Source organism: Centrocercus urophasianus, unplaced genomic scaffold (genome assembly GCF_019232065.1).
Source record: "Centrocercus urophasianus isolate 14NV4802_14NV808 unplaced genomic scaffold, USGS_Curo_1.0 seq_20, whole genome shotgun sequence".
In the NCBI taxonomy this organism is placed as follows: Eukaryota; Metazoa; Chordata; class Aves; order Galliformes; family Phasianidae; genus Centrocercus; species Centrocercus urophasianus.
Window position 1 is genome coordinate 2,888,718 of NW_024884756.1, and position 16,272 is coordinate 2,904,989.

Sequence of the window (16,272 nt, forward strand, 5' to 3'; positions counted from 1 at the left end):
AGACCCGTAATGAGAGCTGATCATTTCACACAGCACCCTTTGAATGCCATACAGAATCTCTGTTGACTTTCAAGTGCAAATTAAATGAGTGAACCCCTGCAAGGGAATCTACACTCATCATCCTGCAAAAATGATATTTGAAATTCCATAGATGCCCTACGACGCTCTTGTTAAGATGCAGAAACCAGTACATGGCATGCAAATGATATAAGCCCTCAGTGCCTTGTTAACTATGACCTCATGAAGTGTTTTCTTGCTTTCTTCCCAACCAGCCCATGAGGAAATCTGCACCACCAATGATGGTATCATGTATCGTGTTGGGGACCAGTGGGATAAACAACACGACATGGGCCACATGATGAGGTGTACCTGCGTAGGAAATGGCCGTGGAGAGTGGACTTGCATTGCATACTCCCAACTCAGAGGTGCTGCTTTTCGTGTTGGTGTCACTGCTTTGGTCTAAGCGTTGGGGATACAGAAGAAATAGGTTTTCTTTCCCATCACGGGGAATTCAAGCCCGGACTCAGTTTTGTATTACTCATCTTTTCTGCGGAATCCAAAGGGAATCAGAGGGGATGTGTAAAGCTCTTGTCTTGATTCCATGCTGTGAAAGTACTATTTCAGCCTTTGTAGGCTAGCAAGCCAGGAAAAACGTTGACTAGCTGGATCAGTATCTAGCTCTACCTATTGTCTATTGTTAGCAGTCAGTGCCACTGAGACTTTAAAGGGATCTCAGCAGAAACCTCTCAAGAACAGACACAACCCCAGATTAGTCTAAAGTTTGAATGCAGAAGCATCCTGTATTATCGTTCTGCAGTGAAATGCTCTATTGCTCTGCTGGATGAATCCCTTTACGAGCTAATCTATATGAAAAGTTGGCAGGACAGCACTGACATTAGTCTTATTTACTTGTTTAAATAAGAGGCCCAAGTGGAGAAGTGCTGAAGCAATACCAAAAAAAGACTTAAAAGCACAGATATTTGATCATCCTTCAGCTAGCTCACGGCATTGGCTTGGTATCTGGAAAAGGCAGGGGGGTTGCTGACAAGCAGCCAAGAAAAAACTCTTAATACCACTGCTGAAATGGGATGTAATTTATAGGGAAAGGTCCATTCAAGGGCTTTAGGAGGGTTTTTTATGTGTCTCCTTCAGAACGATGAGAAATGCGCTGCTAGAAGTTTTTCTGGTCTGTGAAACTCCTTTCTCTAGAAGCACAGCTAGTTCTGTGCTGTTTGCTTCTCAAGTTTAACGGGTCTTTCTTGTTGACGATGACATGGATATTGGTTTTTTTTCAAAAGGCAAAGGTTATCTAAGTAGAACTTTTAAAACATAGCAACTGGAGGAGGTCCTTAGCCCCCATTGGTGGATGTGACCCGTGTTTGGTTTATCCTGACGCCATGCTTGTGTTGTGGGAAAGTATGACGGGGAAAGAAGGCCTGGGATTAACTGAGTCACTTCCCCAAGGACAGATGGTCTGTGACTGAATCCAGAACTGAACTTGGGTCTCTTGGGTCCTGCTTAACAAAACAACGTGCTTCTGGGGTGGTTTTATCATTTGTTTTGTCTTTGTGCTCCTTGCTGTGATTAGGCTGCCTTCAGGAATTCTGGGCCGTGTCACAGGTTGACATATCTCCATTAAACCTAATAATTAGCATGGAGTCTGGTTACTGTGCTTTGAGGGAGTAGTAGATTAGTAGGCACCGTTAGCATCTTGTATATATAATAGTCTTTCAAGCTTCAGTCTTCAGCTAACTACGAGGCATAGCAGAGAGATGCTTATGATGTTTGCCTGTTGCATATTTGTAGCTCAGCTTGACATTTTCATGAATTTGGAGTAGCCCTTTCCTTCTTGTGCAGTTCTGATGATTTCAGACACTACTTAACAAAGTTTTCCAATCTAGACTTCCCCAAGAGACAGTAGTGAAGAAGTGTGATGCTTTACATTCTTTCACGCGTGGAATCTGTTGTAAGGCAGTTTCATAGTGAGTAATGGATTCTGCTTTGGACTGAATCCTATGGACCTTTTTTTCTGCAAGTGGTACTTGTTTGCACGCCGCTGATAAATGAACTCAGGAGCAGTGAGGTGTATGCAGCACTAATCTGCCATGATCACAGATACCAGAAGGGCTCCGTTTTGCATGGATGGAGCTTGTCAGGATTACTCTCTGCAAGCTGATCAAGAGGAGGGAAATACATGCCAAGCAGAAGGATTTTGTCTTACTGCTTAAAGCTGTTGCTGACAAAACATCTCTGCTCTTTCTCAAACAGATCAGTGCATCGTGGATGGTATCACCTATGATGTGAACCAGACGTTCCACAAGCGTCACGATGAGGGGCACATGCTGAACTGCACGTGCTTTGGCCAAGGCCGTGGGAGATGGAAGTGCGATCCCGTTGGTAAGTCACAGCTGTCCCCACTTGCACAGCCCGTGTTTGACAAGAACTGACTGCAGTGTGGTGAAACTGGGGTGTGAACGTGGTCTCGGCCTTTGCCAGTTTCCTGCCTTCTGTTGCACAACTGTGAAAGTAGGAGTAATGCTGTGTTTGTTGGAGGCATGCAAGATGGCATTCGTGGTTTTCGGGAAGTAAGCTTGCATTATCAGACATGCCCTAGAAGAATTCCATCATGCAGCATGTCTTTTAAAATATACCACTCTTCAAGCTGAGGTAACAGGGCGCCTGAACCACAGACTGGGCTGAATTGGCTGGAGTCTGGTACCTTGTGCTGTTAACAGGCAGGGTGCTCAGATTGGGTACTGATAAATCAATGTGCAGGGAGCTGGTGATGCTAGGTGTGGTTTTTCTCTATCTTGAAGTCTTTAGGTCTCCTTATTGAACTGAGAGAAGAACATGACCGGCATATATTCACTTACCTCAGACTAAATTGATTTTTTTTTTTGGATGCCCTTTGTTCTGGCAACGAAAGCAAGCTCAGGATGAGAACATGTGCTAATAGCACTCTGGAGGTTAGCTAAAACCATCATGGCTCTGTGCAGGAATGAAGAGATTTCATCTTTTCTGCCTCTCCTCTTCTCTAGTGAATCAGGGTTGGAAGATAAGACATGACTGTTTGACTTGCAATTACTGGATCTAGGGAACCCGGGGCTATTGCCAGGAAAATCTGTTAGCAAGTAGCAGTGGTTAAATTCTGCTTTATTTACAGTAATATCTATACAATTTTACTGGAAGAATTTGGATTGTCAAGTCCCTGAAAATCAGTACTTTGAAAGAAGGGGAGATGATTTCAGTTCTCTGTAAAGGTGAAATTGGTTTAATTTTGATGGTTTTCTCTAAACAAGACTCCTGTTAACTAAAGAAGCATAACATTAGTTCTCACTGAAAACTTGCATGGAGCCAGAGACACAGGCAGAGGTCAGACTAGAAAGAGTACTGAAGCAGTGCTACAACATGGTATTCCCACTAGCTTAAGCAGATTTCAGATTTGTTTTGTCCTTCTTCAGTTTACAAGATGATAAACCTAGAATGACTTGTGAATATTAATGGATCACTTCAGACGTACATATGACTGAATGGTGCTTAAGCTAGTGGAGATTTTGCCACTGATTTCCTGGAGAGCAGCACAGTTTAGCTTTGGATTAAAGATGAACTCAGTTGACTGAAGCCGCCTGATATTTGTCTTCAAGCATGCAGATATGTATCAGGAACCTTGATTCCAGATTCACTTTGTTGCCATTTACTCTTCATGCAGCAATATTTGTAAATAAACGTGGTTGCATTTTCTGTCAGAAGATTTCTTCTGACCTACTCTTCTGTTTGATGTAGGTTTTTCACAATAGTTTTGATATCACGCAGTGGTTACCTGTCTATTTTGTGCCTTTAGATCAGTGCCAGGATTCTGAAACCCGTACCTTCTACCAGATTGGAGATTCCTGGGAGAAGTATGTCCATGGTGTCAGATACCAGTGCTATTGCTATGGTCGTGGTATTGGAGAGTGGCACTGCCAGCCTCTGCAAGCCTATGCTGGTAAGAAACCCAACAGATGGCTCTTCTGCTAAGACATAAGGAGAGCAATCTCTCTATCCCTGACCTGTTCAGGTTCCTGCACATTATTGTACATAGTTGTCAAGTCCTATTAAGTGGAAGTGATATTCACTGTGTATCAAAGAAACAAGAATTTTATTTCTGTAGTTTTCCAGGCCTGCTTATGGTTTATAATCTGCAGGTACTTCCAACCTTAGGGAGGTATTCTTTAACTGCTCAAATGATCCTTTTGGTTTCCTTTTTAAACAGAACGTTTTCCCCCCACCTTCTTGGCAGACACAAATAGGTGTTATGATTATAAAGAGAGTGCCAGATTGTTAACAGCTTTTCCTGAGGCCAGGCTTAGCTGAAAGCATGACTATCACACAACAGCTTTGCTTTTCATCACCTCTTAGTGCTTAGCAGTGTCACATCTGTAACCTTCAGATTCTGCTGCTTAAAACTTGCATCTACAGCCTTTCCTTTTACACTCACTACAGTAGCAAAATCCACCAAACAATGGAGCGTTTTCCCTGATCAGTGTCCTGAAGAAATCAAATACTTGAACTTTGTTTGCCTGCTCAGTTCCAGGAGGTCTTCATATAGATGGGCAATGCCTCTGTCAGTTGGGCTGTTCTTTTTCAGTTCTCTGAAACAAGGGGAACCTCTTCACCTGCCTGTTTCAAGTTGCACCTGTCGTTGTCTCCATCTGAAAAAGATGGAATATTAATGTTGCATTGCTCCTACTCTGTTGGGAGGAACCTGTGCTCATGTCATGGGTTCCCTAACACGTTTCTAAGCTTATGTGTGGAGGAACTGCTTAAGAATTGCATGTTCCAGCTTCAGTGCAAGCTGATTCTCTGTTCTTATGTCAGGATAGATTTAGAAGTATCTGTCCACACAGTAACTGCAATGTATTTATCCCGTAAGTGCCCTAAATAGCAGAAAGGGAATTTGAACCTCAAGAGAAGGGACTACCCCTTTTCCTATTGCCTTGTTTCTGGCTTACTGGCTGTATGGCAGTAAGACACCTGGCAGGCAGACCTAGGAGCTGCTTTTCTTTGGGACAGTGAACTAAGAATGGCACGAATAGGAAGCAGGCTGCTTCTACTCTTATTTTCCCTCCTCGCCCCCCCTCAGTTTCTTATTCAGGATTGCTGAGCTTCATTGACTCTTGTCAGACTGCTTAAACAAACATCCCCTTGAGCTATGTGAAATATGCATGCCTCCAGACTGGAGACCGGGGATTTAGGCTTTCTATAGACACAAGAGTGACTGCAAATGTGTAAATAAACCAAATCTAATGTTTCTGAATGTAGCTTTGGGGTTAGGGGAGCTTTGAAATTCTGTGTGGGCACAGGTTTATTTGCCTGGAAGTCCTGTTAAATATGTAGCAGGTATATATGTCACACAGTTGTCCAAATAAATTATAAATAGAAATGCTGGGAGTGAGGGAAGGCTGTAGGTATTTAATGGCTGAAACAACACACTTTGTTGCAGATTCCATGCTGCTCTGTGATGGGATTTTCTGAGAACTAACACAAGTGCAGTGTTGCTGAGTGTTTAGTGAAACCTCCCCAGCAGGGCAGGGAGGCACTGAAAAGAAAACCACCAAATCCTAAAACCTTTTCTTCTCAGTTAGAGAGCCTTGTGAAGAGGTTTTGATGGAACCCGATCTAACTAAATGTGTTAATGAGAAGTTGGCAGCCTTAAGTGTTAGAGCCCTGCTGAACTTGTATCTTCATGAGCTTATGGACCTGATCCTTTTTGTATGTTGAGTCGTTCCAATTCACTACTTCATGACACAGGAAATGAACCCAAACAGCACATGCTGACTTCTCCACAGAATGTATTCTAATTCATCCATTTTCTAGCTGAAACCATTAAAGAGAGAAATACAGTCTGACTGGTTTTCCACGTATTAAGTAGTATGCAGCCCATGCCTTTTTCATGACTCAACAACAAATGTGGAAGAAAACCATGTCAGTTATGTTAAGAATGGCAAATTTGTGTTTCAGGAGCAACTGGACCTGTTCAGGTGATCATTACGGAGAGTACGAATCAGCCAAACTCCCACCCCATCCAGTGGAACGCTCCCAAAACGTCTCACATCAGCAAGTACATTCTGCGCTGGAGACCGGTGAGTGCTCCATTCAGCTGGACCTGTAGATACATTCAGAGCTGCAGGAATCCACAGCTCCAGGCTTTTACTTGGAGAGTGCTCTTACTGTAGAGTGCTAATTCACTGTCCTTGTCCTGCTGAGGTCAACTGTTAACAACCTGTGCTGTATAAACACTTGATGTTTTCCTGCCCAAACATTGCTACTGGTCACCGTGCTTTGTGTAGTGTCATATTAACAAGAGCACTTGTTAAGACAACTTTATGTCCTTCCTCACTTTAAGCAATGTAAACCCTTGCAAAAGCTTTCTCAGTGTGTTAGTGCAGAGATGAGAACTACAATATGTTACGTGCAGTTAATGAGCAGGTAGTGAGTAGGATACAAAGATAATAACAGCTAGGAGAGAATGAAATAATTAGTCATCTCCCATCTTCTGCAGTGTCTAAGCAAAGCTGGTTAACCACTGCTTGTTGGCTCGTTCATCCCTCAGGAATAATTTGTTCTGATGAATGATACAGTTAATATTACAGTTCCCCAGAGTATAGCTTCACAAAAGACCACTTAATGATTAAGTACACTAATACCTCAGTGCTGCCTGTGATTAAGAGAACAATAAAGGCCTTGATCCAAAGCCATTAAAAGCACTCGAGTATTTTACTAACTTCAGTGTATCTTGGATCAAGGCCTGAAAGAAATGGACTTTAATGCACTGGAATACAAACCTCAGAGGATGAAGCATTATTATAGGGCTTCCCATAAAGATCAAGCATAGGGAAGAAGGGACAAACTTTTTGGTATATTCTTTTCAGACGATGGCTTGGAGTTCTCTTGTGAACAAATTTCAGATAAGGATTTCTCAGCCATTCCCTCATGCCTTCCTGTCTTTTTGATAGAAAAATAATTTTAGTTTATACATTACAAAGAATGTTCATTTTAAAGGAAAAAAAGTTCAAAGCTAGATTGCTTTTTGATTTACCCCAGTTGAATTTATAATCACCCAAGAAGTTATTGTCTCTGCTTCCTGGCACACCTTTCTGCTTTCTCTCTGTTCATGAGGCATTCAAGTCATGCAGACCTTGAGTCACTAGATAAGCCTGCTTGCAGGCTTGGAGTCTTGGAGTCTTTCACTGTATATCAACAAGTATCCTTGCTCTTGCAGAAAAACTCTGGAAGGCACTGGAAGGAAGCTACTATCCCTGGTCACCTGAACTCCTACACCATCTCGGGCCTGAAGCCTGGTGTGGTGTATGAAGGACAGCTTATCAGTGTTCAGCAGCACGGACCCAAAGAAGTCACGCGCTTTGATTTTACCACAACTAGCACTACAGCAGTGACAAGTGAGTTGAATAGTGGGACTGGACTGGCATCCAGAGAAGTCCTTCTGCAAGAACTGTAGGCTACTTCCTGCATCCCAGTTAACACAGTGGCAACGGTTAACCAACCTCTTTGTTCTCTTTTCAGGCAACACTGTTTCAGGAGAGACAACTCTTCTTCCTCCCATGGTTGCTACTTCAGAGTCAGTCACCGAAATCACAGCCAGCAGCTTTGTTGTCTCTTGGGTTTCTGCTTCTGACACAGTTTCTGGATTCCGTGTTGAGTATGAACTGAGCGAGGAGGGTGATGAGCCACAATATCTTGGTGAGACAGTATTTGAGTCTATTAGATCCGAGCGTCACTCACAGCATCACTGTTTTCTGTAACAGTCAATATAGCTGGTGTAAATAGTGAGGATCTTGCTGTCCTTCAGTTAAGGTGTGACAGTGGAGGGCTAGCATGGGTTACAAACTCGCCTACTTGACTGTTCTTTGTCCACTGATGGCCATAAGGTCAAGCCCAAAGAAAAGTGGAAGAAGGCATGTATATAGCTACACCCCCTCAGAATACTCTTGTGGGACTCACTGAGCCAGAGGTGGTACATTTGTAAAAGCTATGTGTAGATGTATTCTTTTCAGCATTTTTTATTTATCTATTAATTTATTCTAAACTTACTAGCTTCCACAGAGTAGTGAAGGCAGATGAGGAGAGACCCAAATCTTTGAGCTTACCACCTGGCTAACTTCCTTGTTGTTTTTTTTGTCCGTGCATCAAAACTGAAAACAATCTTTCCCAAATCCCCTCTTGGTTACTCATGATCTCAGGGATGTCTGTCCCAGACCACTCTGTTGTTTAGTTTGGATCAGATCTTACTAGGCTTTGATAATGTGATAACTTAGCTAAGCCAGGAAGCTTGTTAAAAGCACTGGACTTCGACCCGGGAAGTGGATTCACTTTTACTACATCTGATAGGAAGCCTCTCTCACCATATGTAACTTCATCTTAACCTCTTTTTCCTAATTTCCTGTCTTAACAATCATAATAGCAGCATCTCACAAGGATTTGATGTTACTGTAGCTACAAGGACATGTGCATTTGGTGGAAGAACAGCATGAGAAAAAGAAGAGTACTCCTCTGACCTAGTAATTCTCCCTTGCCTGCTGCCTTCTGAACTCAAAGATTTGGACTCGTGAGCTTACACTAGGGCTGCCATTGCCATCACCACCCTTCTTGTCTGTACACTCCAGCTGCCCAGACAGCTGAGCTATGTTATGAAGTGGTTCCTGAGCATATCTGTCTACAGATAGAGGCCTTCAGGCAAATGGAAGCACTTCCCAGTTTCCCATCAGATGTTTTCCACGTAACTTCCCTGCTGTGAACTGAGGCTACAGCACAGAGCAATTTTTTTATTTCAGGAAGATGATTCAGTCCAGATTAGAACAGAGTTCTCTGCCATTTGATAAGAAAGCAACAAGGCAACATTTCTAAGGCAGTGTTTATTTCCTACCTCTTTTAGATCTTCCAAGCACAGCCACTTCTGTCAACATCCCTGACTTGCTTCCTGGTCGCAAGTATATCGTTAATGTCTATCAGATCTCTGAAGAAGGCGAGCAGAATCTGATCCTGTCTACTTCACAGACAACAGGTATGTGTGGGTGGGTGTAACTGCACTTCAGAAGCTGTTTTTGTTTGCTCTGGTCATTTGGTACCTTGCATCCTCACGCTTGTTGCCCTCCTGTCTTTTAAACAGCTCCTGATGCACCTCCTGAGCACAATGTGGAAAGCGTCGATGACACGTCAATTGTCATCAGCTGGAGCAGACCACAGGCTCCAATCACAGGTATGTCTAATTGGAGCCTGCTTATTCCACAGTGCTGATAGAATCTGAAACCTAAGTAGAAAGGAAAATGAACTCCAAAACAACAGGTTAGTGCCTTCTGCCCAGGCTCAGAGGCCAGCTGGAAGGCAGGCAGAAAATTTAGCTTTTGTATTCAAGCAATTAAAGGATGTAAAATCATTCCTCTTGCATCTGTGTTGGGGGAAAGAAAAATCAATCCCTGTGACTTTCTCTAGCTATCATACAGACCATGCCATAACAAACATGAACAATATGGACCGTAAGTCCATACATCAAGAGTTACAAATTTTGATACAGGTCAGATCATGTGATGTGGATCATGATCCCTTGATCTGTAGGTGGGACTCAGCAAAAGCAAGCCATGGGTGCTAAAGAAGTTCAGCACCCATGGCTTTGTGAAACCTCTGTAAAAACATTTGTTTTGTTCTCTTTTCTGTCATTTCTTGTGCTGGCTTACTGGTTGCACCTGACAATTATATGCATACTTCTTTTTATTCTTTTTTTAGGCTACAGAATTGTCTACACACCCTCTGTGGAAGGCAGCAGCACAGAGCTCAACTTGCCTGACACTGCTACCTCTGTAACACTCAGTGACCTGATGCCAGGTGTTCAGTACAACATCAGCATCTATGCAGTGGAGGAACATCAGGAGAGTACTCCTGTCTTCATCCAGCAGGAAACCACAGGCGTCCCACGCACAGGTAGTGGCCAGAAGACCAGTCAGTACCCTTACCCAAATGGCAGTGCAAGCTCTCATTACTCTAACTGAATGACTGTTGCTGCCCAGTCCTTATGTGGACTTTTAATTTTGCTTTTGTTGTGTTGGTTTTTTTAATTGCAAATGTCAGACACTGAAGTTCTGTGGTAAAGTCATACTTACGAATTGGCACAGTCAAACCACTGCTCTGCATTAGGAGTGTTAGATTTCTTCAAGGTGAAGCTGTGGGCAGGTCAAAAGGTTGGTCTTGCATTGTGTCTATAGGAAAAACTGATCTCTCTTTTCTAAGTTGTCTATGGGGATTCTGCTGAGAGATCTTATGACTCTGGTAAATCATTTTGCCTCAGTACTTGGCCTACAGATGTTTAAGGTTACATACACAGACACAACAACACAAATCTAAATAGTTCACCTGACTTCTCCATCTCCTTTCCAGTCCTAACAGTTATTTTCCATTGCAGCCTGTGGAGATTGCTCAGCATTGGTTGATGTGCCAAAATAACACTGTACAATCTAAAATTGAGGGAGCCACATTAAAAAATAAAACAGTGGTTTCAGAGTTCTTAACTATCAATTGGGTTGAATAGCCAAACCAAAAGAAAAGACAGTGAAAAAATTGGGATCTGATGTGGTAACAGTGGAATGTGATGGTCCTGCAAGTTGCAAGCATATGTGTTGGCAAATGGGAGCTTACCAGGAAGGAACTCAGCTCATTGGCTGTGGTTTGGCATCTGTGTCTTCTCAAAATGTGTGTTGGTTAACCTTAGGGTATTATCACTCCTAATCTAAAGAAACTTAATTTGAATGTAGGAATTCAGGGGTGCAGTACTGTTGGCCAATGCAGAGGGAACTGAATTTTGTCTTCGACTACAGTAAAGCCAGATCAGCCCCTGTACTAGTTTAATTATAAAAGATAGGTTTATGAGTTAATTGTAGACATTCAGAACATGCTGCAGATTTTCAAAACTGTGTCCTGATTTTAAAAGGAGGATCTTGTGTCCAGCTTCTGGAGTTGGTCTGTTGTTGTTGCTCTTGTTAGTTTATTGTTTCTCAAGCTTCTGCTTCTGCATATATTTGACATGCTAGCACATTACGTTTGGTTTTCAGTTCTTTTGATGACAGCAAGATTCTTTCTGCGACTGAGGACATTAAGTAGTTAAAGCTATGAGGTGCCATTCTGAATTGTAATCTGCTTGAATGTTGACAGGGAACGTATGTGCATATGTTCAAAGGAAGGTTACCATGACATCTTTTTGTTTGGTAAATACTCTTGTTGTATCCATTGTTCAGTCAGAATGCACTTCTTTTCCCGTGTGACCCCCGTAGTTTTTTCTACCCTTTGCTAAGGATCGCCTCTAACGCAGTTCTGCCTCTTTCTTTTCAGATGAAGTTCCTTCCCCCAAAGATCTGCAGTTTGTTGAGGTTACCGACGTCAAGGTCACCATCATGTGGACCCCACCCCAGAGCCAAGTGTCTGGCTATCGGGTGGAAGCAATCCCTGTCAATCGCCCTGGCCAGCACGGCCAGAGATTGCCCATTACTAGAAGCTCTTTTGCTGAAGTCATTGACCTGCTCCCAGGAACGACCTATCTCTTCAAGATCTTTGCTGTGAACCAGGGCAGGGAGAGCAAACCTTTGACTGGAGAGCAAACCACCAGTAAGTTCCTTTCTTCGGTGCTTTTCTCAACCTTTTGAGATGCTTATACCTCTGTCGCTTAGAGAAATAATATAAACAGAGCATTTAAATTGCAACAGTTGTAGCCCAGGAGGTATACTGTAACTAGGATGACAGGGCAGGGAATTCATTCAGTCAAACAGTGATCTCTTCAGCAGATTTATCCTCCTCCAGGGCTTTCCAATGGGAGTTTAACTCTCGTGGCACTTGAAAACAATTTCGAATGGCTGGAATTCAACTTTTTTATTACTGGCTGAGAATTGATGGGCCCTGCAGTTCTTTTACTGTGCAGATCACAGCCTGTGATTTTTATTTTTTTATTTTTGGAGAATACCTTAGGGCAGATTTCAGCATGACACAGGAGCCTTGCTGAGACTGCTCTGAAAAATCCCTCTCTCCTTTCTGACAGCTGCGTGCCTATTCTGCCTGTTCGGCTCCACTGTCTTTGGAAGGAATTCTTCATACACATGTGAGGGCAGGTCATGTAATTGAAAGGACTGCATCTTAGCTTTGCCAGGTCAGGTCTGGCTTTCCATAGCCTGTCTCAGCACCCCAGAGATTCTGCTGTCATCCCAGTGGAACCTAGTGAACTGGCTTATAAGGATCTCAGCAGGCAGCTCAGATAGAATCTGGGGCCTGGTTTATTTGAAAAGATCCTGTTTACTGGGCAGTATAAGGGGTAACCTGGTGATTGTGCTGTTCTGCAGCTGGGTCACATTATTCCAAGGGCCAGAATTCAGCTATGCACATTGGCTGCTGTTCTGACACTTTTTGGTAATGAAGCAGTTTTTGAGAATCCAGCCTGACTCCTCTGAAGAAGTAAGGAAAGGAAATGAAGTTATCTGAACATAGTCGTACTTTAGGGGAAATATTATTTACTTACATTCATGAAGTTAGGAACCATGAATAGTGCCTCTCCCTTTTACCATCTCCCTTGGCTATGCAGGAAGAATAGAATCCTTATGTTTGTCCTTTGATGTAGGTATGTGACTGTAGTGTCACACAGATGGTGGGAACAGTCTCTCTCCTCTTTAAAACAAGTCTTTCAAAAGCAAGGATACAGCTTAGGAGTCCGAGCTCTCTTGTAAGCACATGGAATCATAGAATCACCAGGACTGGTAAAGACCTCCAAGATCATCCAGTCCAACAGTCCATCTGCCACCAATATTTCTCACTAACCCTCAGTGCAACATCTAAACACTGTAGAACAAGAAGAGCTCAGTTCCCATTTAGATCTGTGAACTTTTTGTCGTTGCTCTCAGGAGCCTTGGTTAGGTGTAGAGCCTCTGTTAGAGGTGTACATCAGAGCACAGACATGAGATTCAGACAGCACAGGGCTAGTAACACGTCTGGAACCCTTTTCCATAGGCCACGATCATCCACTTAACTGTTTTGCCTAAACCACATTTCAGAAAGTATTCATGTAAATTGCATCCTGTAATCATGAGTCCTGGGAAACATTGGGAGTTCCCAAGGAAAACCCTGCAGCAAAAGTCTCTTCCCACAGTGTAAACGTGATTCTTTTCTTGGCCTTCTGGCAAAGAGCAGCCTACAAACAAACTCAAGTGTGTGTGTGGCTTTTTACTTTAATATGGGGAGAGGAAATGATAAAAGCCTAACAGAGCTGGCAAATTGTGCAGGAAGAAACTGAGTGTAGATGATAAATGGATAAAGATACAATCCCTGTCAGATGGGACAGAACACAGGTCTAGATAGTAAGATAAGGCTGAATCTTCACCTGTTGGTTGGAGATGGGTCTAGAGAGGGTCACACTCATTCTTCCTCCATTTGAAATATTTTCCCCATCTTTGGAAGAAGGGAGTCCTGGCTTCCTTTTCTCTCCCTCTTCAAGAAAAAGAAAAAAAAGAAGAGAGAAAATAAGCAGGTAGAGAAACAAAAAGGCAAAAACTGCTTTTCACTGAATCAACAGGAAGGTGGGGAACACATCAGTTTTATCACAAGAATGTTGTCTACTTGAGGACCGGTGGGGGTGGGAAGCTTCTGCCATCAAAAAAAAGAGCACTGATGGAGCCTCTCTTTTATTGGCCTCAGTTTCAACCTGGGACTAGGAAAAGTGTGGAAGCTTGCTGCCTAGCTCCCCATAACTCTGCCACATTGCCTGCTGTGTGCCAATGAATTGCTTAAGTATGATTCCTCCCCTGGGTCTCATTCTGTCCCAAGAGCTGCTCAGCCCGAGGTAGGGACATCTTTGCCACTCACTGGGGACTCTCATGCAGTGCTTAAGAAGCTATGGCACTTCAAGCTTGTTTATGTAGTTCTCTGGGTTAGCAGTCTCAGCAGCTTCCCAGAGGTAGTGATAAAATAGTGGAGGAAGCCTGATAAGAGCTATTGCACAAGCCCCATGGGAGTGATGAGCATGCTTAAAATTGTTGTGTGGTCAGTTCCACAGCATGATTAGCTTTAAGGAGAGCTAGGAACTGGTTTTCTCCAGAAAGTTGCTGACTTGATTATTTTATCATCAAAATGACAAGGCAGGGGTGCTGCTTAGTTTTGGGAAGGGCTTTTGAGCAGGGCAGGGAGTAGGACTGGGCAAAGATTTGAAAACATAAATCTTTTTGAACCAAAAAAAAAAAGAGTTGAGGTTAGGTTTCTGTGCTAATGCTGGTGTTTCTAAATTGAACTGATTTGTTTAAAAAATGCTCAGCATTCGTGAGAAACTATGGAAATTCCTGAGAGCTGCTGGGTTCATCTGTCTCGCCTCAGCTGTGAGCCTGATTTCCCCCGTGGGATGGCATGAATGGCAGCAGCCCAAATGAGGGCAGCCAGGAGCAGAATAGGTGCAGATTACTGGATGGTATCGAGACATGGACATAGTTGTCAGTTCTACTTCCAGCTCCCTCCTTCTCTCTTCCTTGCTGCTAACACACTCCCCAAGCGAGAATTATAGGCTCAACAGCTTTGCTTTACACCCATGCCTCAACGCAAGGTGCTGAATGTGCTTTGGGGTGAAGTAGGGGAAAGCTGGAAAACTGATGCATGTTGTGCTTTTTCCTCCCCAGAGCTCGATGCCCCCAGCAACCTGAGGTTCATCAACACCACAGAGCATTCCGTGCTGGTGTTGTGGACGCGGCCCCGTGCTATCATCTCAGGATACAGACTGACTGCAGGTCCCACGAGGGGAGGTCAGCCACGGACATACAACGTGGGCCCTTCTGCCACCAAGTACCTCCTCAGGAACCTGCAGCCTGGCACTGAGTACACGGTGTACCTCGTGGCAGTTAAAGAAGACTTGCAGAGTGCCAGAGAGACTGGAGTCTTCACGATGTGTAAGTATAACGGGCACGTATTCCTCTTCACTAATGCCCTGGCCCTTCTTCAGAACTGAAGCCTTGTGCTGGAAGTGGCTGTTGTGAATTGGTTTACAGAGGAACCCTTTTGAAGTAGCATTCCAGCAGAACTGCTTGGGAAGTATTCCCTGTTTCTTCTCACTGAACTATTTGGCAGTAAGAGAGTTATTGGCATCAAAAAGCTTCCAGTAAAACATATTCCAGCACAAGCGAAAACTTACTATTGGTACCTCAGTTAACTGAATGACAAAGGAGTGTAATTTTAGGTGCTCCTTCCAGTTGTTTGGGTTTGGTGTGGCTAATCAAGGAAAGCAAAGTGCTCCCTTAAAATAGGTAAGGAATAATTAATCTGTGATTTGTGTGAAGCTGAAGGCAGTCATTTCTCAAGACCAACAGTGCTGTCTAAGGCAGCTCAAGAGCAGCTACATAACTGACATAACATAAAGAGTTCATGCTGTTGATGCATAGTTATTTCATTGCAGTCTCTTATGCTTGTGCTGCTTGCATGGAAGAGATACTCAGCAAATGTTGGATGTTGAGGCAGTTCTGTAGGAACTCACATGAGCTTCTAGAATGAACAAGTAGATTTATTTTTAAATAATGAAAAAGTAGTCATACAGAGTAACAAAATTCAGTCATCCAAGCCCAGAACCACATCCTCTTTTCAAAAGGGAATGTGGTTTCTTTTATAACAACGTGAAGTTAAGACAAGGGTTTAAACTTATCACCGCAGCAACGCTGTTGACCTTGGCAGTGTGTTTTTTTGCTGACAGACAGTTTTATCTATAAATATTTCTCAATTACATTGTCTGTCTTCGATGAACGCCCCCTTTGAGTTCTAGCTGATGTGAATGAAACCATTCCAGTTTCAGACCATAGGTGAATAAACCAAGTCTCTTTGTTATTAATGAGGTCAGTTCAGATTAAACTCATTGGAGTTATTTAGACTGATTCTGAGATGGGCGAAACTTTGGCTTCTGTGTGATGCTCCTGACAGATATCAATGATACCACAGAATCCTCTAATTGGCTTTGTGCTTCCTACTACTTGAAAAGGACTGAAGTTGTTGGTGAGGGATGAGAAGGTCCTTGCTGGGACAGCTGGAGGGCAGACAAGGGTGTAGTGTGGTGCTGATCGAACCACGTATGGTGGCTAAAGGAAAAAACCTGCTTTCTGAAGAACACTTCAGATATCATGCCAACCAGTATTCACTAAACTGGGGTTGGATGGACAGAAGGACTTACAGAGGTCATCTCCCAGATCCCTGCCAAACCACTGGCTTTTCCAAATAATGCAG

At 43.2% G+C, this 16,272-nt stretch overlaps 1 protein-coding gene across 3 annotated transcripts in view; it reads left to right on the plus strand.

Annotated features, from left to right (window-relative positions):
* Positions 1 to 16,272, plus strand: part of FN1 (fibronectin 1) — a 49,423-nt gene that overhangs the window by 10,076 nt on the left and 23,075 nt on the right. For all 3 annotated transcript variants that reach the window (XM_042822140.1, XM_042822138.1, XM_042822139.1), the window contains exons 10-20: positions 273 to 425; positions 2,269 to 2,397; positions 3,842 to 3,985; positions 6,001 to 6,122; positions 7,262 to 7,439; positions 7,564 to 7,740; positions 8,933 to 9,061; positions 9,167 to 9,256; positions 9,781 to 9,975; positions 11,377 to 11,649; positions 14,688 to 14,954. In XM_042822140.1, coding sequence (XP_042678074.1) covers positions 273 to 425; positions 2,269 to 2,397; positions 3,842 to 3,985; positions 6,001 to 6,122; positions 7,262 to 7,439; positions 7,564 to 7,740; positions 8,933 to 9,061; positions 9,167 to 9,256; positions 9,781 to 9,975; positions 11,377 to 11,649; positions 14,688 to 14,954 — 1,857 coding nt within the window. The remainder of the gene's footprint in view (positions 1 to 272; positions 426 to 2,268; positions 2,398 to 3,841; positions 3,986 to 6,000; positions 6,123 to 7,261; positions 7,440 to 7,563; positions 7,741 to 8,932; positions 9,062 to 9,166; positions 9,257 to 9,780; positions 9,976 to 11,376; positions 11,650 to 14,687; positions 14,955 to 16,272) is intronic.